The 24,680-nt window shown below is 30.8% G+C and overlaps 1 protein-coding gene and 1 long non-coding RNA gene across 6 annotated transcripts in view; one reads left to right on the forward strand and one right to left on the reverse strand.

The window, feature by feature from the left end:
* LOC122629467 overlaps nucleotides 1-19,733 on the forward strand; it is a 50,363-nt gene extending 30,630 nt beyond the window's left edge. The window contains exons 3-5 of one of the 2 annotated variants that reach the window (XR_006327268.1): nucleotides 455-683; nucleotides 6,460-6,802; nucleotides 19,266-19,733. This is a non-coding gene — a long non-coding RNA (uncharacterized LOC122629467). Of the gene's footprint in view, nucleotides 1-454; nucleotides 684-1,957; nucleotides 2,614-6,459; nucleotides 6,803-19,265 lie in introns of those variants that run through there. The other variant, XR_006327267.1, reaches the window with a different exon arrangement.
* Nucleotides 1-24,680, reverse strand: part of LOC122629454 (adenylate cyclase type 6) — a 69,950-nt gene that overhangs the window by 16,378 nt on the left and 28,892 nt on the right. For all 4 annotated transcript variants that reach the window (XM_043812868.1, XM_043812867.1, XM_043812869.1 and 1 more), the window contains exon 7: nucleotides 3,865-4,014. In XM_043812868.1, coding sequence (XP_043668803.1) covers nucleotides 3,865-4,014 — 150 coding nt within the window. The remainder of the gene's footprint in view (nucleotides 1-3,864; nucleotides 4,015-24,680) is intronic.

The following is a 24,680-nucleotide window of genomic DNA, read 5'->3' on the forward strand; positions in this document are numbered from 1 at the left end:
ACGTCGTATTTCTCTATTAACATTCTCGTCGCGTGGTTATGCATGCTATCGACAGTTTTTGATCACCTTTGTCGAAACTATCGAACGTTGCGAATGTTTCCAAGTTCTGTACGTATTTTACCGAAAGTTCAAAGTATTTTATAGACAATCATTGCCACATTAATGCGTTATATTTCATTATTATGTCGTGATCGTTGATATTAAAAAGAGAGAGATCAATAAGAATCGATATTTCTGTCATTTGAAAAACAAAATTTTTTATATACTCCTATTACGTTTTCTATACAAATTACACACATCCAATCGATATTTCTTTTTTCCTATTTTCAGTCATTATTAATATCGTATTTATATTCATTCGATCGTATGTCGTAATTATGTATACATCGATAATACTTATACACTTTAATCAAATACATATATATATATATATATGAAATATATCATTTTATAGGTTATGAAAAAGAGATAGCGAAAGAAACGTCTTCCCGCATGAAACTAACGTGTGAAATGATCGTCGGTGCCGATCGTCACTTGTCGATAGGTCTCGTTACTCTTCGGGACCCATCGGCCTTGTTCGGCGATACGAATGCTCACGTTGACTCCAGTCAGTCGACGCCATGTTTGTTCGTGAGTCCCGCTACCGACATGACACGTGTGATTACGTTCTCTCTTAATTACAGGTAAGTAATTAATTATTTTCAAGGTACATTTTCCATCGGTATATTCATCTATCGCCGACATTTCGATCTATAAATGGTGTGTATCGGTAGCTCGTTTAAGTATCGTTGATAAAAGATTCGCGAAAACAATATTCGTGGCTTTGACGCCGTTTCGATTTTATGACGTAGTAGTTATATATATATATATATATATATATATATATATATACATATATATGTATATAATTAATTTCACCACTCTATATAATATCGATACTTATTGTCTTTTTGGATGATATAAAATTCCTCCGATCGTTCGTATTTTCGATATTTAGAAAATTTCATAATTGTGGAAATATATTACGACGTGATAGTATGAATGAAGTGAGAGTGAGAGAAACAGAAAGAGACGTAAAGATAAACGAGGATAGATACATATATGGCGTCGTACGAAGAGACGAGAATTTACGAGTAAGTAAAACGCAATATAATATCAATAAGATTGTATATTATACAGTAGATAAGAAATAATAAAGAGAATTCTATCGCGTAGATTTTTTTTTATAAACAGAATTACGTGGACGTGCGAGATTGTTCGACAAAAGTAAACATCACGTAAATTTATCGTTAAGTTAGTAATAATAACCTCGGTATATAATATATTTATACTTTGCGAGCGGTGCGATTCATACTTTGAACTTGTTATTTAATGAAAATGTTTCTTTTTTTTTTTTTTTCCTTTTGAATTTAATGGGATATACCAGTTAAAACGTTTCACATATTATGATGTACATATTTAATTATGTCATATTATAAAACGGGTCTACGCAAACAACATCATCACGTGATAAGTTGTAAATAATTTAGATATTATTTGCGATGTAGCATTTGTTGTATTCATTGTAACCTACGGAAGAACTAATTGGTCGCATACTTTTTTGGAATTTAAAATTTTTAGTCGAGCGACGTACATTACCATTTATGAAATCGAACTTGTCTATCAATATTTATATGTACATATTGTGTATATATACATATATATATACATACATATATACATATATATATATATACATACATATAATGTATCATATGAGATATAAAAGATTGATAGAAAATGTCAAAATAGCATCCCTCGACTTGCAGTGATATTTATAATTTCGTTAAATTAAATAATTTCATTAATGACATGACATAAATTCAATAATAACACATACATACATAAATCTGAACATTTGCAATTCATTCAATAACTTTATATTAGCAAATCATAACCTTTTACTTCTATTTCTGAGATATTGAAAAAGGGCGTGGCAGGGCAGAGCAGACTTAATATTATCCAATTTTCACATTTTCAACGACTGGATTAACAAGAAGAAAAAGAAGAGGAGTTCGAGTGTGCATATAATTGAACATTCATTGCAATTTAGTTAAAAAAAAAGACCCTTTACAAGTTTGTCTCCTAAAAGTTCTCTTATATCTTATGGCTTTGCAATCTCAAGGGGCATTGGGTAGGAAAAAAAGAGGTTAGGTGTTGGCTTAACGATGACTCGTGCAAAAGAATAATTGATTTATAATATCACTTAGAAACTTTTGTTTCGTTATATTGCCATCCTATATTACAATAGAACGTCATTATTCGATTATTTCAACTAGTGAAATGATTGAACTGAAAGGAAGAAGGCGTGTCCAACGCTTAAAAAGGCGTGGCATTAAGATTTTCACGATTTTATCGTTCGTTCGGATATATATACCACGTTGTCGTCTCAAAACTACAAAAATCTATTTTCTCCTTGTAAACATCTTTTTTCTTTATTATTCTTATAACAATTCTGTTCTTTTCTCTCCTGTATCTCTTCCTTCTTTCTTTTCTTTTTACTTTCTTTTTTTTTTTTAGGAGGTTAAAAGCATTTCTCTGTCGTATTTTAGACTAATCTTATATATTCTTCTCTCTCTCTCTCTCTCTCTCTCTCTTTCTCTCCCTCTCTCTCTTTCTCTCCTTCTCTCTCTCTCTCTCTCTCTCTCTCTCTCTCTCTCTCTTTCTCTCTCTCTCTTTCTTTATCTTTTTTCATTCTTTCTCCCTTTTGTGTTTATATTGCTTGAGATATGATCTTCGACTTAATACTACGATATCGAACTTGGTCGTCATTTTTTATTTTAATTTAATTTTCATTCATTTGTCTGATAAATTTTTATAATAATAATAATAATAAAAATAAAAATAAAAAATAAATAATAATAATAATAACAATAATTTGATTAAAATGCTTAATTAATCGAAACAATTCTTATTCATCGATTTATTTGTTATTTATTATTTTAAAATCGAACGAAATTGGATTATCGTCCCACGGGCGAATATATTCTCATCGAGAACGTCCGTCAATATTTTTGCTTATCGGTATATCGACGTTATTTTTCTATCTTCCGATTTATTTCTCATTTATTCCTAATATTCGATATAGGTCTATGTGTATGTATGTATGTATGTATGTATGTATGTATATATGTATATATATATATATACATATACATATATATATATATATAATTTTATTAAAACGTTTAATCGCTTGCACGATTCTCGTTCACGGATTTATTCGTTATTTGTATTTTTAATCGAACGAAAATTAGATTAAAAACGTAAATTCATTCTCGTCGAGATGTTTTGTCAATATTTTGTTTCTTTCGCTTACGTTATAATAAACGGTTATTCTTATCAAAAGCAATTTACACGATTTATTTCGTCGATAAATTTATATAGTATAATATTTTAGTAACGAGTAAGTTTAATTAAGATCGTCACGATTCTCATTAATGGATTTCTTATTTGTTTTTACTCGTAGTATATACATATTTAAATGAATTCTTTATAAATGCATTATTAAAACGTACCTATAAAAATATCGTGAAGCTTAGTCGTATTGAATCTGTCTTACAGCATAGTCAATTAATAATTAATAAATTAAAACCAATAAATTAATAAATTTTCATTAATTATTAAATTATTTTACGTATATACGTATATATACATATATATATATATAAAATGTGTGTATTATAAATTTATATATGAATTATTAAATTATCGTTATTATTTTTTTTTCTTCGATGCAAATTTATTTTTTGTGTTTCTGTTTTTCTTTTTCCTCTTTTTGTATGTGTGTGTGTGTGTGTTCTTTTTTCCAAAATTATTACATACCTGTTGCTGATTTTCACGTTGCGTTGTTAAACGTGCTTCGACGCATTGTCTGGTCTCAAGGAAAGCCTGTCGTTGAGCCAATTCTCTAGGATGATGTGTCAGCGCACCAGCAACGTTCGTACCACCGACCACAACTATCGAGCTGAGAAGCTGCAACCAAAGCGTATTTCTCTGTTAATCGATAATCTCGTAACATCGGAGTTTGAACATTTAAGCTGACATTAGATCGACAAATAATTCGAAGAATTTATCAGTAATAAAATTCGTCTGCGTTTTTTTTTTTTTTCTTTATTATTATTATTTTATTTATTTATTTTTTTCTTTTAAATACAAAATTTTAATCCTTCGATTCGTTCGTACGTAAGTTATATTACAGGTCGTGCGTTCTTGTTAAATTTATATATGTGTATATATATATATATATTTATATATAATTTTTTTAATTATATATATATATATAAAATTTTTGTTGTCTTTTTTATTTTTTTATTTTATTTTAAGAGTCTGGTCATCGTCCACGTTCTACAAAGAAAATTTGTTCGACTTAAATAAATGATCGTTTGTATCGTATTCAGATAGAAAAAAGAATAATAAAAGTAAGGAAGAAGAAAGAAAGAAGTAGAAGAAAATATATATATTTTTTTTATATTAGACATTCATGATCAAGACCGTTTCAAAACAGTTCGTACAGTCGAAATAATTCTTTGATCGTTTCCGAAAAAAAAAAAAAAAAGTATAAGAAAAAGAAACAAGAGAGAAGGTTTTAAAAACAAATAGAAAATACGATCGTGTTCGTTATCCTTTAAGAAATTCTTTGAAGGACTTTAAAACACGAACGTTTCTTAACGACTTCTCGTAAAATAATCCACTTTGATAAATTTTCAGTTATTTTATTAGTTAACGTAAGGAAGTAACCACGCGTTAAACTTTCTAACGAAGATTTAAATTTCGAATTATTATATTTTGATCTTCTCTTTCTCTCTCTCTCTCTCTCTCTCTCTCTCTCTCTCTCTCTCTCTCTCTCTCTCTCAAATAATTTTGATCGAGTATCGAGAAAGTATATGATTTTTTAAACAAAACGTGACATATAGTCTTTCTCTCTTTATCTGTCTATTTCTCGTAGTAACAGTAGTAGTAGTAGTAATAGTAATAGTAATAGTAATAGTAGTGATATCGATGAATAGCTGTATGAAAAATGAGCGCGAAACCCGACAGTGGATTAGTACTTCTTTTAAGGCAAAGGATCTGCGAACAAGGCGGCTACTAAGAAAGCTTTAATACTGGATCAGTGTCCTGTGAGTCTGTGGATTCTAGAACGTGCGTTAGGATAGAAAAGTTTAATGCCGGATTAGTAAAGTGGTGAAGGTAGAAAGAAGCTGGAAATCGAGAAAAAGAAACTTGAAAGAAGTAGAAAAATGAAACGAAAGAAAAAGAGAGGGAGAAAGAGAGACACAAAACTAAGTAATACACACACACACACACGTACACGTACACGTACACGTACACGTACACGTACACGTACATATATGGGTATCCTATTTGGTGATCCGTGTGTATGTGTGTGTGTATTTTTTTTTCTTTTGCTCAGTATTTTGAAAAAACAATAGGCAAGTAGATTGAAGGAGTTTAGATTGTAAGAAAAGGTTGAAAATATTTTTTTTTTTTTTTTCTTTTCTCAACTACGAACGCTAACTAGTATGTACATACATTTCTCGATTTGATTTGACACTAGTAGTAGAGAAACTCGTAGAATTACGGTTAGATACAAATTGGATTGCTAGGTCTTTCTCTCTCACTTTTTCTCGCTCTTTTTCTCTCTTAGCTCTTTCGAGAAATTAAGGAAAAATACTCCGGGTGCGGTAGCTTTTACTATGATTACTTATGCGTTTATCTAAGTTTTCTGACAAGCATGTCTAATCGAAATTTAATGCTTTAATGATTAGAATGGGTTTTATAATCGAGTTTTTATAGCCGAGACTTATTTTTAATTTATTTAAAATAAAAAATTGAAAGTATTAATCTTTCGAAATATATTTTTTGATCTATTTTTATTTTTATTAAATACGTTTTCATTATACGTTTTATATACGAATTGGACGTAGAAATTTAATTTTTTGAAATGTTTACAGAGAGTAGAAGATACATTTTTATTTAATCAAGATCAATTTTTTTTTATTTTACATAGAGTAAAAAATCGAAATATAATAATATTTTAAAATTTGTTGGAATATTTTTTCTCTCTTTCTTTTTTTTTAATTAGATAAATTTTTCTTTAATATATAGAACAGGAAATCTAAAGTTAACGTTTCTACGTTCATCGAGAATACAGTTTTATTTGATACAACTCGATTTTTATCTTATATATATATGCAAGACAAATGACTTGTATATTTTATATCTTGCGTCTTAAAATTTACATCTTATAAAGAATTGGATTCTTTTCGATCGAAATTATTTCACGTGTCTTTTTATATTATCCCTACAATTTATGTTTATAAATATAGATATACGTGAATCTGTATGTATATATGTATGTATATATGTATGCACGTATGTATGTATGTATCTATGTACGAACTATTTTCGTGATTCCAGGTAGAAACACGTCACCAATGTCGTTGTATTGTCCCAACTACGAGTTCGTTGATTACGTTGATACGAATTCTAGGCGTAGATTCGTAGCATAGGTCAGATTCACGACACTATTCGCATAGTAATCGCCTAGGGGTAATCATAACTATCGAAGAGAAGAAGAGAATCCATCGCAATTCGTGACGACAGAGAAGGAAGAAGAAAAGGAGGTGGTGAAGAAGGAGGAGGAGGAGAAATAAGAAAGAAGAAAGAAGAAAGTTCGAAGACACGAAAAAAGTTTAGAAAAATTTCATCGGAGTTTTGTTCGATATATGTAGGACATATTTACTCTGCTTTTATATAGGAGGTATGTACATATGTGTAGTATATCTAATTTTTTAATCTTTTAATGTCTAAACTTGATCGACGAGAAGTTCTTTTCGAGAGACCTTTTTTCTTTTTTCTTTCTTTCTTTCTTTCTTTCTTTCTTTATTTTTTTATTACACGAAAGCCTCGTGTATCGAACGATAAAATATGAACGTACAGGAAGTTGGGATATTTTCATGGGAAAAGTAATTCGTAAGTTTTGATCTGAGATTCTTTTTTCTTTCTTTCTTTTTTTTTTCTTCTTCTTCTTCTTAATTTCTTTTCAATTTTCGCTCATAAAATAAATTCAACGGATGACCCCGAGTAACTTTATCGACGGCTCAATTTCTAATATTTAAAAATTTATTTTTTGACGTATAAAAATATTGGTTGACCGAACGATCAAATATAGATGCATAGACTATCCGAATATTATTTTCATGAAAAAAAAATTGTTGATCGCTTTTCGTTTAATTTTCTTCTTTCTTTTTTCATTACTTTTTTTTTTCTCAATTCTTACTCTTAAAATAAATTAGTAAGATTTTAGTAGTTCACCTTTATCGCCAAAGTAACGAAGCTATATCGAATATGTACTCGAATTAAATGGAACACTTCGTAGGGTTGATGATAAAGATTATTTTTAAACGATTTGGATAAAAAGAGGGTGAGAATGAGAAGATGGAAAGATTCTCGATCCTTATTAAAAGCGACATAAGAAGACGAGATTCGAAAATTCAACATTCTGAGCGCTTATAAATTTCGTGATATTGAAATCTTCGAACGGATTTCGTTGCAACCACCTGTAGGATCGTCAAATTATTCTGACTATACGCAACGTTAAAACGTCCTTCTCATATTCGTATTGAAAAATATTTCACAATCGAAAAGAGAGAAAGGGGTTGGGGTTCAACGGGAGATCTTTGACGGGAAAAAAAAAAGAGCAGACAAAAAAAAAAGATCAAATCGTTCGTAGTCACTTTACTATTTTTTTTTTTCTTTTTTTTTTTAATTTTTATCTTCATTCTTTTTCCCTTTTTGCTATTAAAATATCTTCGAAAAGACGAAAGTCATGGTAGTGACATCGACGTTAATTAAAATTAAATTAATATCGTCGAATTGTAATTTCAATGTTGAATTAGAATTATGAATTAATTACTATCTGCATTTATGAGGGATTTTAACAAAATTAGAAATTCGACCGATCCAAGTAGGTGTTTATAGAGAAACTAAAGTACTGAGAAACATAGAGAAATATATATATATATATATAAAGAGAGATAGAGAGGGAGAGAGAGAGAGAGAGATACAGAGAAACTCGTTTTATGAATCTCAATTATTCAGAAGGTATCTCCTCCTCAAGGTACAACTTTCCTTTACGAATGTGCACTACTTAGGAGATTCTACACGGCCTTAAATCGTTATAAATTTAATCTTGATATTACACGTAATTGCTGACTACCCTTCTTAATATTGTACGCTGTTGGAAAGTTGTCTATAGTTGTTTGCGTAACAAAAGTTAAATGGTTAAATTGACGGAAATCATCTATTCGAGCTTATATCTCAAATAAAATTTTCCTATTACGAATGAGATATCATGTAAAATATTTCTCGAGTAATCGAATTATTTCTTTCATTTCTTTTCTTTCTTTCTTTCTTTTTTTTCTTTCTTTTTTACTATTTTTTTTGCTCCCAAAATGTCAGGATTTTTTTTTTTTTAATTATTAACACGACCTTGATATTAACCGAATGAATTTTCCAATCGCCGAGTTATTTTTTTTTTCTTTATCGTTTTTTTCCCTTTTTTCCCGTCAAGCTTTTTTCTGCACGTTTCTGCAGAGAAAATTTTGGGAAAGGTTGTACGTCATCGATAAAATGCTAGTACCTACATTTTCTATGTCTATTTAAATTGGAGAGAAAAAGGAAAAAAGAAGTAACTATCGAACGAACTCGAAATGTTACGTCAATCGCAAACGACTCGTTATGACGTTAGAAATGTTCGCATGTTGAAATCCTTTTTGATGTTACCACGAAAAGGTACGCATATCTATTCGCAGCACGATACTAATCACTTCCGTCTATCTTCCTACGTGACTTTATATACATATGTAATAACGATATATATATATTTATATATAAATATATATACATATATATACGTATATGCTTGTATCATTATGCAGCAATCATATTTCATATTCTCGCTAGAATCAAATACGTTTCTGATATCACGAGACAGATGCATCTCTTTACTACATACATATACACAGATATATATATATATATATATGTGTGTGTGTATATATATGTTTCTAATCCTAAGAGATACATTAAGAAGATTATGCTCTTTGATAACGATCGTAATAATAGAAATCATTCTATTAGAAAAATATAATATTTCCCAACGTTTCACGACGATAATCCTTTTCTAATGCTCGTTCTTTTCTTTTACCATATTTTCTATCGATCAATGATAGTAAAAAAAAATAAAAAGTAAAAAAAATAATTAGGACGGAAGGATATTAATAAAAAAAAAAGGAGAGAAAATACAAAGAAAGGGGGATTAAAAAATAGCAGGTTCGTTATCGCTTTTTTTTTTTTTTTCTTTCTTTTTTTATAACGAAAAAAATTGAGATAATCTCCGACTACCCCCCGCCCTCCGCCAACCCTCTTTGCCTCCTCCCCTAGTCGAGTCTATTATACATGTAGAGACTCGAGTAAATCGACGAATAATCGTCGATTCGTGTATACGGAACTACTCTGGCAGGTTCGTTAAGTGAAAACCTACGTAGAAATAAATTACTCTGGTTCTCTTGCGAAAGGAAAATAAAGAAAGAAAAAGAATGAGGGAGTTAGAGAGGAAGAGAGAGATCTTTATCTCTTGTAAACGTTTATCGAGTGTAGCACGTGCGTAAAGTCTATTAAAATAATTGTTTATACTTCTCGATTTCATTAAGTTTCTCATTTCAAAGCTTTCGCAAGGTAAAGTAAGTGTACCAGTGATTAATTGTTTAATATAGATTGACCTGTATAGAGTTACCGAGCCATTTTCAAAAATCGATTGCTCTTTTACGAAACTTATCTTTTGTTTTTTTCTTTTTTTTGTCTTTTTTCTCTTTTTTTCAAAATCGTAAAGCTACGAACTTGGAAACTTTTTATAACTCGATACTTTTTCCTATAATTCGTGCAGTCACGATCCTGTATAATTTATCCAATTTACATGTCTCTTTAGAAGATATATATATATGTAAATATGTATTTAATACTCGTGTTTCTTCGAAATACATTTAATTATACACACACACATATATATATATATATGTACATGTATATGCATAAATATATATTTATATATTAATATATATTTCTATATATATTATATTTAATTATATACATACATACATACGTATATATATAGAAAAAAAAATATATATATATATATTAGATACACGTGTTCATTAAATACATTTAAATACGACAGGATTTAGTCTCTCTCTTTCTTTTTCTCTCTCTCTCTCTCTCTCTCTCTCTTTTTCTCTTTCTTTATTTTCCTCTCTTTCTCTTTGTAAGTGAAAGAAAAGGGTGAGTCTACCAAGAGAGGCCATTGTTTTAAGCATTGTTTCGTGAAGAGTGTATGAGACAAAATGGATGCCGATGAGGAAGGGAGGAAGGTGATGGAGACAGGGGTGGACAAGGGTGGGGGAAATGGTGGGCGATGTCGTCATGGCTCGTTGTAGCGTTTTCGCGTCATTAAATCGTCGGAGCGTGCGGTATCGTTGAGTGGCTCGCATTGACGCCAAGAAGAAGAGGTTTTACAGAGAAAAGACTAGACCCTCTGGCCCTACCTCCATTTTCCTTTTCCTTCTCCTTCTCCTTTTCCTTTTCCTCCACCTCTCTCCTCCCTTCTCCTCATCCTTTTGTACGCGTCCAAGGAAATATCGATTTGCCCTTTTTCCCGCCCCTATTTCTTTTTTGTTCATTTCTCTTTCCCTCACTCTCTCTGCCTCCCTCTTTCTTTCTCTCTCTCTCTCTCTCTCTTTCTCTGTCTCTCTGTCTCTGTCTCTCTGTCTCTGTCTCTCTGTCTCTGTCTCTTTCTGCCTCCGTCTTTCTCTCTCTCACTGTCACACTCTCACTCCCTCTGTGTGCGTTTGACTCGTCTTATATTTTATCTTTTCTCTTTTCTCTTTCTTTTCCTTTTTCTTCTTTTCTTGTTATTTTTTATCCGAAGTTATGCGAAACGTTTTACCTAGCAACATATTCATTCTAATTAATTTTCGAGTGGTGATTTAATAGAGACGTTAATTGGCTATCGTTAATACTCGTTGAGGGTTGTAGGGCTTACGAATATGAATTTTTTTTTATTTATTTTCTTATTATCTCCTCGAAAATATTTTGTTTATTATTTTCCCTTCTTCTTCTTCTCTTTTCTCTTTTCTTTTTTCTTTTTTCTCTTTCTTTTTTTCTTTCTTCAAATAGCGTTGTAGCGTCTTTCATAGCGTTTCCTTTTTTTTTTTTTTTTCCATTTCTTCGTTCAGGCACGCGAAATGTATTATATTTATATTATAACATTAGAGATTAATTTGTCGCGTAATATTTGTTAAAGGAGACGTAATATTTACTCATCGATCTTTAGTTTTGTTTAAAGCAAGAATATTTTTAGTAGACATTTCTATTATTTCGTATATGATATATTTCGTATATATGTGTGTGAGTGTTCGTGTTTGTGTTTGTACCTATCTTTTATTTGTCAAAATCTTTAACGATTAATATTCAAGTGATATTAAATAAAAGACGCATTAATTACTGCTTATAAATATTTGTTAAAGTATCGTTTGAGTTTTCTACTTAGTATCTTTTTTTTTTTTATTTTTTTTTCTTCTTTTTCTTCTCGAGTCCAAAAAAAGTAATGATGGATTTCTACTGAGGATAGCGGATTGTTAAAAAAAAGTGTTAAAATAATTGAAGTGAATATGTGAAATAAATATGTCGATTGGTTTAATAAAATCCGTAAATTGCCAACCATAAAATATTTATATATACATATGTGGATGCATACATATGTATCTAGATATCTACATATGTATGTGCGCCTGTAGCTTTCCATATTTAATCCGATTACAGGCAAAAGGACGTGATACTCGTCGTGCAACGTTAAACCGACGAGCGTAAATATTCTAAATAATATTTTTATCTTTTTTTTATATATATATATATTTTCTCTTTTTTATATTTTTTTCTTTTCTCTCTCTCTCTCTTCTTCTCTCTGTATCTCTCTCTCTTTTTCTTTTCAATCCTTTAATGACTCTAAAAATACTCGGACTTACTACGAGTGGCCGACACCAGCTGAATCTTTTTTTTTGTTTTTTCTTTTTTTTTACATCTGTTTTGTTCGCAATGATAAAAAGAAAGAGAGTGCGAGAAGAGAAAAGAAGGAAAAGAGAAGAGATTACGGATTTGTTAAGAAGGAAATGATAAAAGAAGAAGAAGAAGAAGAAGAAAAAGAAGATAGAAAGAAAGAAAGAAAGAAAAGGGAAACTCTCAGAGAGAAAATAAATATTCTAACGTTAAATCCGGATGAAAGTATGTTAATTCCGTGCGAAATCAAGGTGATTCATGAATACGTATAAACTAGAGCAAGTAAAAAAAAAAAGAAAGAAAGAAAAAAGAAGGATAAAAAAAGAAAAAAGTGAACAAAATAAAATAAAATAAAATAAAATAAAATAAAACATCAAAAAAGAGAGAGAGAGAAAGAGCAATTTAAATTCGTCGATTCCTTTTAATACATAGTCCTGAAGTGAGACGAGACGAGATGGTAAGAGATCGAGTGAGTGAAAAAGAGAGAGAGAGAGAGAGTGGGTTGTAAAGGTGGGTGTTGCGAAGCCAACAGTGGATCAACTTGTTTCTCGTCGGAAAACTAAGCTCTAACGAGATGCAATTAGTTCGTAAACAGGTCGCTACCTGTCGTAGTCGTAATCGTAGTCGTAGTCGTAATAGTCGTAGTCGTAATAGTCGTAGTCGTAGTCGTCGTTTTTCCTTCGTAGAAAATGCAGAGAGTCGCGGGTATATTTGCGATCCTCGAACGATCTCGTAAAACTTCGGTACTTTATCGTCATTCCTTACTAATTAACGCGTCATGAAATTTATTCAGAATTTACGTGATACGCGTGGAATTAAAGCTATACGCTGCATTCGACATACATGTGTATATATATATATATATATTATTTTTGATTTCTCATTTCTTATTCTTGCGTTTTAATTTTGATTTCGTTTTGTTTTATTTTATTTCATTTTTTAACTTTTTATTGGAAAGAAAACAAACACGGACGATCTCTATTTTCATTCACGTTTATTACGTTTTTTTCGTCGCTCTTTTTCCTTTTTTTTTTTCTTTTTTTATTTTTTTTTTTTATTATTATTTGTTTGTTTTTTATTTTTTTCTATCTCCGAGGGTCAACGACAAAGCTGCGCTACGTCCTATATTTGATTTCTTTTTCTGCGTATTTTATTTTCATTTTTCATTTTTTTATTTTCTCTTTTTATATATATATATATATATATATATATATGGTTTACTTTATTTATTTATTTATTTATTTTTTTTATTGGAAAGCAAACAAATAGGAGACAATTTCGTATATAATTTTAATAAGATTTTGTGATTTTAACGGAATAACGTCGAGCAAGAGATTCGCTCTAGGAAGAAGTAGATTATAAGTATTTCTCTGTATTTTTATTCACGTTTATTTGGTTTGTTTCTTTTTTCTCTCCTTTCTCCGTGCAACGTTCAGGGACACTTTTCTGGCTTTCTGGTTACAAAGTTAAATGAAAAAGTTCACATGCATACGAGGATAGAAAACGAGCCGGTTAAAAGAGTACCGTGCGTTGAGAAACACGATATCTCTACGTGTGAATACGCTCTGTCTATATATATACACGTATGTACGTACGTACGTACGTACGTACGTGTGTATGTGTGTATATGTGTAATATACATATATAGATATATTTATGTATATAAGTATATTAGACCGTGGAAAACATTTCTCGAGTTAAAGTGCATCCGAATAATTAATAACATTCGATACGACATTATTTCTAAAGAAAAAAACCGTATCTTATAACACTAATAATAATAATAATAATAATAATAATAATAATAATAATAATAATAATAATAATAATAATAATAATGATAATTTTGCTTAATCTATTCACGAATATTTCAACTCAAAAAATAGTCTTAAATCTCTAATATTAAAAATAAAATACTCGCGAGTTTTCGTTTCCCATTCACATATATAGATATTTCACGAAATGGTCGACATAAATCTTAAAATTTTACGATAAAAATTTTACGAAAGAAATTTCCCGATCATTTTTTTTCTTTTCCCTCTGTTTCTTCTGTGCGTTATGTGTACATAAGTTCCACCATATCTATATCCCATATGTGATATGGCAGATACATATTTATAAATCTATATCACTCCAGGGAATATATAGAAAACGGAGAAGACGGTTCGCCTCTAATACGTTTTCTCTTTCCCTTTTATAGCCAATTATCCCAAATCCACTCGGCAGAACGTTACACGAGAAAGTGATTTAGTATTTTATCCGTAAAATAGCTAACGTTTTGTCTGATAAAATTATTTCACGTGACATATCCATCGATATATGATTATATATTGAGATTGAATAATATATTTGTCGTTTATCAGAACGTCCTCTCTCTTTCTCTCTCTCTCTCTCTCTTTTTGTCTATCTATCTATCTATCTATCTCTTCCATTTAAAGGGATCGTACCATGAATTTTCATTGGATTATTCCGAGAATAATACAGATTGAATAAAAAAAAGTTTGTAGATGATTTTAAAGATAAATTATCCTCTTTCTTGTGCTTTTTATTATGCTCATAGTTAGACCTGTAATTTTACGAGCGATTCTCGGCGGAGTTTCACAAAAAAAAAAAAAAAAAAAAAAAAAAAGAAAAAAAAAGGAACAAAAAAATTGCCTAAAAAAATCATAAAAACGAGTAATTCATTTTTAAAATCGTCTAAGAACTTTGAGCCCGTCTCTATATCTCTCTCGTAGTTGTTATAAAAAAAAAAAAAAAAAAAAATACTCTCATTCCGTAGTAATTATATGAAAACGGCGTATCGTTTTTATATTCAAGGAAAGCATATAATGATATTCATATTGGATTATTATATTAACGATGGTATATATATCTCGTTATTATTAAAAAAAATAAAATACAGAATAAAAAATATGAAAAAAAGAAAAAGGGAGAAAAAATACTCTCATTTTCGATGAATTATTACACCGAAATTTATTTGTTTGTTTTTTTTTTGTTTTTGTTTTTTTTTTTTTTTTTCCCCCCCCGTAAATGATCGTATGCAATATTCATAAAATCACCGTGATGATATTTATAGGGATTGTCTCATTTGTATCTTTTTCTAACATCTAATCCCATAAGAGTGTGGTGATCTCTCAAGAGAGAGACAGATAGAGAGTCAAGACGCCTTTATACCAAAATTACATTTGCCTCTATCGTTCTGGAGAGAAATTCGCGTTCACGTCAGCTATTTCTCAAAGTAATTTTCATGACGTTATTCGGGTCAAAGGACGTATTTCGTGTCGACACACCGAGCATCGTGTAGACGACAGTAATCGACGTTCCTGCACCGCTCGGAAGATACAACGCGTTGGCATTAGACGAGATACGCGTACACTCACACATATATATATATATATACACACATATGTGTGTATATATATATATATATATATATATATATATATATATAAAGCTTCGTTTTACGTTTCTGCAAAAATAGAAGAGATGCTGTTCGTGTCGAGAAAAAGCGTTGTTGCCCTCAACGAGCTTTAATCAGAGTCTTTTCCGAGCATCCTTGTAACACTCCTAAAACACCATTAGAATTTCTCGAGAAAACTCTTGCTCAAACTCTCTGTGTGTGTGTGTGTGTGTGTGTGTGTGTGTGTGTGTGTATGCTCATACATATATACATAGATACATACATACACATACATAGTTTGAGCAAGAGTTATAATGTGTGTGTGTTTGTATATATAAATATATATATATATATATATATATATATATATATATATACACATAATATATGTTCAAAGTAGAGATAGAGAGGGAGAGAGAGAAAGTTTACTATGGTAGGAATTTCAGTTGGAATTCTATATCGTCGCGTTCTATCCTGTTTATCGAGATTCCTTCTTGATTCCTCCATAGATTTCGTTAATGTTAGAATCTGTGCATACTTGTATTTGCCAACGTTAATGTTAGTCTTTCGATACGTGATCGAAATAATTTGAAGGGAATGATAATATTAGAGATACATTTAGTTAAGTCAATTTAGAAGTTTAATTAATGTGTATATGCAAGATATAATTCGAATATATATATTAACTCCTATATATTTACAAATATTCTATCCTTTGATATCATATCCCATGAATATTCTATTTCAATATAATTTCCTTCCTACCTTTCGTCTTATTCTTTTATAAGGAATAAACATTTTACTCAAATGAAATTAACTTGATTAAATAAAAGGAGAAGTACGAGTAACGAAGGAACAAGAATTTATCGTTTAATTAAAATTAAAATCGCTCATGCATTCGTACCTTTACAATTTAATTTGTGACTGTATTTCGATTGCGAATATCCTACGTGGGAGTGAAAGAATCTATTGCTCTTTTTTTTTTTTTTCTATTACTCTCTCTCTCTCCCTCTCTCCTCCTCCCTCTCTCTTAGACTTTTTATTAATAATTTAACGATCATTTTTTCAAGAAGTTGTAAGGTTTTTGTAGTTTCGCGATCACGAAGAAAAAAGGACATTAATTCGAGAAAATCTGGAAAAAAAAAAGAAGCCATAGGTTTTCGATTTTTTTTTTTTTTTTTTTTTTGGAATATTCAGTCCACCCCTAGAGACTTTTAATCTCTCCTCCCTTGGTGATTTTTAGCTCACCCTTTAGACTTCGTGTCCCTGGCAAATTTTATTCCATCTCTAGAGAATATCATAACTAACCCCTCAGTAATAAAAAGTGCATACACGTACGATCGATAATAATTGCAATATTTCCGATATCGATGGCAAGTGTTAGTGAATTAATTGATTTATCGACAATTGTTCAATCTATTTTTAAGAGATATCATCCTCTTTGTTCTTCGCTCGTTAGAGTTTGTTTGTATAAGTAAATCATATCAAATCGTTCTTTCCCAGAGAGGAGTTCGAAATTTGTTGAAAAATTTGAAGTACCTTTGGTATTATCAAAGGAGATAGAAAGAGAAAAGAGAGAGAGATCCAATTAACAGTATCCACTAATTAACCGTTGTCAACATCCCTGATGAACCTTTTTGCATAAACGGCTCATCCCTTTTTTTACGCTTGTACAACCTTTATTTTTCTCTGTAATTTTTTCCTCTCTCTCTCTCTCTCTCTCTCGCTCTCTCTCTTTTTCTTTTTCTTTTTCTTTTTTCTTTTTCTAACACATACACACGTTGATGTTATTTTTTGTGTGTCTCATACGCTCTCTTGTTAATAACGCCAAAGAAAAGATTGGAAAAAAAGTATTCCACGTCATTTAACGATCGTAAAACTCATAATTACGTATATACGTTGGTGGTATTTACAATGAAACACCAAGGATATTGTTCTGTTCTTTTCTTTTTCGATTATTTTCTCTTTTTCTTTCATTTTTTGTTTCTTCCTTTCTTTTCGTTTCCCTTTAGACGTGGGAAGAAAAAAGTACATGTATTTCTAACTCATAAAATATCTATATCGCATAAAATCGGTACGTCTCTTTTTAGATACCCTTTATAAAGACATACATAAATGTATGTATCATATTGGTATAAACATTTTGGAAGTGTAAAAGTAAAACGAGATTAAAAATCTCTCGACTGAATATCATTTTATCGTCGAAATATTTGTTTATCTCTTCCTATTTGTTTATCCACCCTTGTCTCCAACCCCCCCCTCTCCAAATCCACCCCTATTCCCTTTCGACTCTCTTTTACTATCATCTCCGTGTCCGGTTCGATCGAAAATTGCGAAATAACTCGGAGAAAAAAAAAATGTAGGAACATTGTATTCTCCGGTTGGAAGAGTGATCGAATCATCCAGGGTGCATTGGAAATGTGGGCGCGAAAAAAAAAATTGGCAGAAAAAAGAAAAATGAAAAAAGAAAAATGAAAAAAGAAAGGGAAAAAAAAAGAAAACCGTGTACGTAACGAACGTGCAAAATTGAGCGTGCGGAAACAATGGGAAATTTGAAAAAGCACGAAATGAAAAGATGAAAGTGTTGATGGTATATACCATGGAGAAAAAGAGAGAGAAAGAAAGAGAAAGAGAGCAATGAGGAATAGGGGATATAGGAAAATGAAAGGAAAATGATAGTGATTTGGTCCTCTTCTAAAAGCTTACAACGTTCATGATCGAGTCTCTTCCTCTTATTTCTTTCCTCCTCCTCTTCCTGTTTCCTATTTTTCTCCCTTCGTTAAACAATATTACGGATATGAAATGTACTTGGTTAGCTTGTTTCGTGGAAAAATAAAAATAATATAGGTAAACTTGTTAGGATTTCACCCCAGCAATTTCATCATTTTCGACAGAAACCGGACATTTTATTCTCTTGGCAAATATACCTGATACATGTGTCCACGAATACATATATACATATATATATATACACATATATACACACACACACATATATATATATATATATACATAGATCGTTTCATTGCAAATCGAGTTTTATTATCGTGCTCCTGATAGAAGAGAAATCGTTCCGAGTATTTTTAAATATTGCATTTGGTATGTTGAATAAATACTCAGTATTTATTATAATATGTAAATGATGCTTGATTATTTACGATTATTGTATTTGGTATTTATATATACCGACTCTAGTAATTTAAAAAAGAAAAGAAAAGTACTTAGCAATGACATACATATTGATCAAATAAATAAAAAGTTATATATACGTATGAATATAAATATATATATATATATATGTATGTATTTATGTATATGTATACATACATACGTGGTAAATAATTTAGAAAAAATATTTTTCAAATTCGAAACTTTCCAAACGCTAATATATTACGTTTGTATATACGTAGAATTATTCTCGAGTTATTTTAAAAATCAATTACTCTTCCCAAATCCTTTAGAAGAAACTTTATCCGTCAAAATGAAAATAAATAATTACGTGATTATAATTGCGAATATTGAAAGACTCTCGAGAAGGTTTAATATTCCTTTTTATAAAATCACTTAAAAGAATAATATCGATCACTTTTGGTCCACCCTCTTTATAAACGACAGTTTATATACACCGAGTCTTCGTGCAGAGTAGAATATCTGTTTAATTTAAATAAACAGAGAAGTTCACGTTAAAAGAATAAAATATTCATCGTTATAGTCTCTCCCGTGGAAGGTTCCAAAGATTGACCAAAGAGCAAAGAAGAAATGAGGTCGACGATGACGACGATGACGACGACGAGAAATTCCTTGTTGAATCTCACAAGAGAGAAAAGGAGACCAATGTAAAAAGGTAGAGGAGAAGTATACAGGGTAGTCGTGACGGGGTTAGGTCGCAGGAAAGAGTAGTTTTCTCCCTACTTTCGCCATTAGTTTTTCCCTCGATAGACCTTGTACGCGAATGGAATAACCGAGTCGGTGACTGCTACTGCTGTTGCTCTTGCTATTGCTATTGCTGTTGCTATAGCCTTTGGTTAAACACACACACATACACACACACTTTTGTAAACGATAATTAAATTGGATGAGGACTCTTGATGGCCACTTTCTCTTCTTGGTATATAGAAAAGTTTGCGCATTAAAAACTCACGTGTGCGAGAATAAAAATTGTCCATCTTTTTACTTCTTTTCTTTCTTTTTATTTTTTATTGTTCTCTTCCTCCCCCCCCTCTCTCTCTCTCTCTCTTTCTTTCTTTCTTTCTTCTTCCTTCCTTCCTTTTTTTTTTTGTTTTATTAAAACTTTTCTTTTTCTTCCACTTTTCTTTTTACGAGTGGCGACAAGTCTTTTTATTGCGAGCGAAATTCTTTTATTCTCTTTTTTCTTTTTTCCTTTTTTATTTTTGCCGTAAGTAAAAGATTAACATACGTTACATGATGTTATTAATATCGATCGATCGATCTTGTCGATCGACGAAATTCGTCGTTGTCTCACGATCAATTAGAATACTTTATAGATTTCTTTTTTCTTTTTCTTTTTTTTTTTTTTTTTTTTATAATCAATTAATCAAAATGGATTATAAGCTTTCGATAGAAAATAAATATATCCTCTTGTCAAGGGAGAGAAAGTCACGTTCGTATTGGGATAAGCTTCAGGTAGTTTTAGAAATTACGAAAGTTCCTTTGATTCTCTTCGATCATCAGTCGAAATTATTATTCAACTCGCGTAAAAACGTTGAAAAGAAAGAAAGAAAGTAAGTAAGTAAGTAAGTAAGTAAGTAAGTAAGTAAGTAAGTAAGTAAGTAATTAAGTAAGTAAGTAAGTAAGTAAGTAATGTACGAGAAGTCACTAGGGAAAAGTCGAATGCAAATACGTAAAAGGAGGAAAAGTGGTGGGTGGGTGGGTGGGTGGTTGGTAGAGACTACATGCGTTTTTTCTTTTTTTGTTTTACAAACAATTAATTTCTCCTCGTTTCATTTAATTTCTTTCGTCTTTTTTTCTTGTTCTTATCCCTTTTTTTTATTTTATTTTTGTCTTACGATATCAAATATAGTTTATGAAAAGAATTCTCGAATTCGTTTTTGTAAAAGCTCGCATAATCGAACAACATTGACGATTTTTTTTCTATTTTTTTTTTTTTTTTTTTTTTTTTTTTTTTTTTTTTTTTTTTCCTTTTACGACGAGAGTCATCGTGTTAAGTGAAAAATTTTTAACAAGAAGACGAGCAAAAAGAGAACAAGAAAGGAAGAGAATAAAAAAAAAAATAAAATAAAAAAAAATAAAAAATAAAAATTAGTTTGTTTACGTAACTCTTGTAACTAGGTAGTCTTCGTTTTCGTCGTCGCCGTTGTCATAACGAGTTATGCAATGAAGTAATTATTTCTTTTTCTCGAAGCTTTTCACTTATAGTCGGAATACTATTTTATAATTATTCTTGCTCGATCGTGTGTTAGGTGACGTTCGCCAAAAAAAAAAAAAAAAAAAAAAAAGAAAAAGAGAGAGAAAATTAAATGTTTTGGAAATGGATCAAACTTTACGATTATTTATTCGGTGGTTAAATTCCCTAGTTGTCCTGTCCAGTTCTCGTTCAGGATCTAAACATTATATACGATTGGACATCTCTCTCTCTCTCTCTCTCTCTCTCTCTCTCTCTCTCTCTCTTTCTATCTATCTATCTATCTATCTATCTATCTATTTCTCTAGAGAATAGGAATAAATTAATTTTAATCGATCACTAGTGCACAGGATCCAATTCGATTGTCCGTCCGTGGTCAATGTCTTGCTATTGTAGCATATTCGCACGAATATCCCTATCGTTGCACACAAATATATAATAACTATCCGATCGATCACACTCGATCTACGTCGACCATGACCTACATACTCAAATTTCCATAAAATTGATGATAAGCTTAAGCTTTTTCAACAAAGTACATTGTTATTATCGATGGTTATCGACAATAGGATTATTTTCGGACTTTCTGGAAATTGATATACGAATATTGAACGGAAGATCGTCGTCTATTTTTTGTTCTCTCTCTCTCTCTTTTTTTTTTTTTTTTTTTTTTTTTCCCCCCCCAAGAGAGATTATTAATATAATTGGAATTTTTTCGTTCTTTTTTCTTCTCTCTCTATCTCTCTCCTTCCTGAAGCCATTAACATTCCTTCTCGTGTCCTATTAATGCTTAAATACAACAAGTAACGATAAGCGAATTCATTTATCATACTCTCGTTATGAAATGTGTCTTCGTAATAGTTTCGAAAGGAATGAAAAAAAAAAAAATGAAAATAAGAAAGAGAAAGATAAAGATAAAGAGAAAAGAGAAACAGGAAAAATGTGTGCATTTTGTATTTATAAATAGGAACCTAGCAGCAACTCGGTCATTCATAAAATTCATTATCGCTCGTTAATCATAGTATATAGTAAAGTAGTCGTTCGGTTAGGATAAAACAAACGAGTCGAGATTGCTGACTATATATAGTTACTGAGAAAACTCGTAGGCTACCTATATAATGCCGCGCGCCATCATGATTTATGACACCTACACCGGCTCTAATCTCTTACGGCTTTTCTATACTTCATCTTTTTCACGTGACTACACTGATCAAACTAACAAGAACTATTTCCTATTTTTCTTATTTTCTTTCTTCCTTTTTCTTCTTTTCTCTCTCTCTCTCTCTCTCTCTATTTCTCTTGCTTTTTCACTTTTATTTCTTAATTATTTTTCTCTTGTTTCGTTTTTTTCCTTCTTTCTTTTTCTTCTTCTTCTTCTTCTTCTTTTCTTTACTGTTCGTTTCTGAAATATATACATCGTGTATGTGTGTGTGTGTGTGTATTTCGATCGATCGAGAAAATTCGTTCGTTGAAGTAATTAACAATGAACGATGCACTCATTAACCTATATATTCTCTTTTTTAATTTTTTTTAATGACATGTATTTAATATCGAGCGAGCTGAATTTTTTGAAATCAAAAGAGGGAAGGACCAAGGGAAGGAATGAAAGTAAAAAAGAAAAAAAAAAAAATTGAAAAAAGAAAATTCTTCTTCCCTTCGTCCCACCCTCGTCAACAAAACGTACGAATAACATTCGTATTGTATTTTCGAATTCAATCGAACGATTTGAGGACTTTGTTGTAACAGACAAATTTAATGATCGACAAACATTTGTAAAGCACGAAAGTAGCAAATCGGATCGATCGATACGTTTGTACAAACGAATTGGAGTGAAACCTCTAATAGTTGTTTTTTCTCTCTCTCTCTCTCTCTCTCTCTCTCTCTCTCTCTCTCTCTCTATCTCTCTATATCTCTCTGTCCCACTTCTTTTTTTGTTACTTCTGACACAAGAAGATAAAACTTGTGGTTTTCAATCGTTGACTCGTCGATTGATTTACTCAACAAATATTTCGCATGTCAAATTCTACACAGATCTTTTTTACGATGATAGAAAAATGACAACGATGAAAAGAAAAATTTCGATAAGTCAAAAGGACACGTCCGATGGTCTATCTTTCATTTTAAAGCACCAAATTTTTAATTGACTTTATTCTATCGATCTTTGAGATACTTCGAACGTCAAATTATTGTGTAACGCGATGGATATAAAATAATTTAAAATAATGTAATACAGAATAAATAATATTATCACGGTGATAATTAAAAATAAACATTTCTCGATATGATACGATGGACGATTTAAAAAAACGAGATAGAGATAGAGAGAGAGAGACAGAGACAGAGACAGAGACAGAGAATGAAGATAAGTTCTATAGATTCTAACCGTATCACAAGAGTAACGATACAATGACCAAAGCTGGTAAACGTAGCGATGGTCTTGTTCTATTATATAGTAGCATGAACGTCTTTGATCGGTCCAGGAGTCTATAGATAGGTATACATAGTCATTTTCCAAAGGTACTACGCCTTTGGACGTAATTGTCGAATTTCATCGACGACGAAGTCAATTCATTGAGTTTACGTGTTTCCTTCACCGTACGGAACACTACGGAAGCGGAGTTAATATACCGAACAGAGTATTAGATTGTTAGATCGCGTTTCCTTTCAACCGTGCACATCGTCTTCCTTTCAAACGATATTATGGTAGATCGGACGGTGTAGCTTTTCGAACGAATTATTATTATTATTATTATTATTAACCACGTTAAACACGTTATCTCAAATTAATTACGAACAATAAAACGTACGTGGTCGAGAGAGAAGATGAAGAACAATAACGATTAAAAAAAAAAAAAAAAAAAAAAAAAAGAAAAAGGAAGAAAATAATAATCAACGAACCCGTTTGTGCGTTATACGCCCGACAAAAATGAGAATTAGTCGAACGTTGAATAAAACGAATTGTATCGATAAAATGATTTGTTAATGAAGGAAACAAAAGAAAAGGTATAATATTTTTTTCTACCGATCTGAAATGATTAAGTCAGACACGAATAGTAGTCACTATTTCTCTCTCTCTCTCTCTCTCTCTCTCTCTCTCTTGCTCTTGCTCTTGCTCTCTTAATTTATTGGCCGGTCTATATATTTCTCGAATAGTATCGTTCGACCTCTGTCCTTTGTGTCTGGACGACATGGAGTGACGGACTCGCAATTACGTCGAACCCAACGACAGGACGTCTATTAATATTGTAACTCGATAATCAAAGAATATTCGGAGGGTTGAATGAAGAGATAATTTAAACGGTACAAATTTCGAAGCCATATTCGTTATTCGTTATTCTTTAGCGTTTTAGTGTCGAACGTCATTTTCTATATCTTATTATTATTAAGGATCATTTCGTTTTCATTTCGTTGAAGTAACAACAAGGTAATAGTAAATAAGTAGCATTTCTTGAAGAAACATTGGACAAACAAGAAATTCTTTCATCCTCGATATCAAACGTTAGATCGCGTATAAACTTATTTTTCTTTTCCATATATGTTACATACAGACAGATATACAAACATCTATCTATCTATCTATCTATCTATCTATCTATCTATCTATCTATCTATCTATCTATCTATCTATTCATCTCTCTATGTATCTATATACATATGTATAATATCTACGAAATTCTTTTTTCTTTTTTTTTTTTTTTTTATTCTTTTTTCATTTCTTTTTCTCCCTTGATTTTTTTTTTTTTT

Source organism: Vespula pensylvanica, chromosome 5, assembly GCF_014466175.1.
Source record: "Vespula pensylvanica isolate Volc-1 chromosome 5, ASM1446617v1, whole genome shotgun sequence".
NCBI lineage: Eukaryota > Metazoa > Arthropoda > Insecta > Hymenoptera > Vespidae > Vespula > Vespula pensylvanica.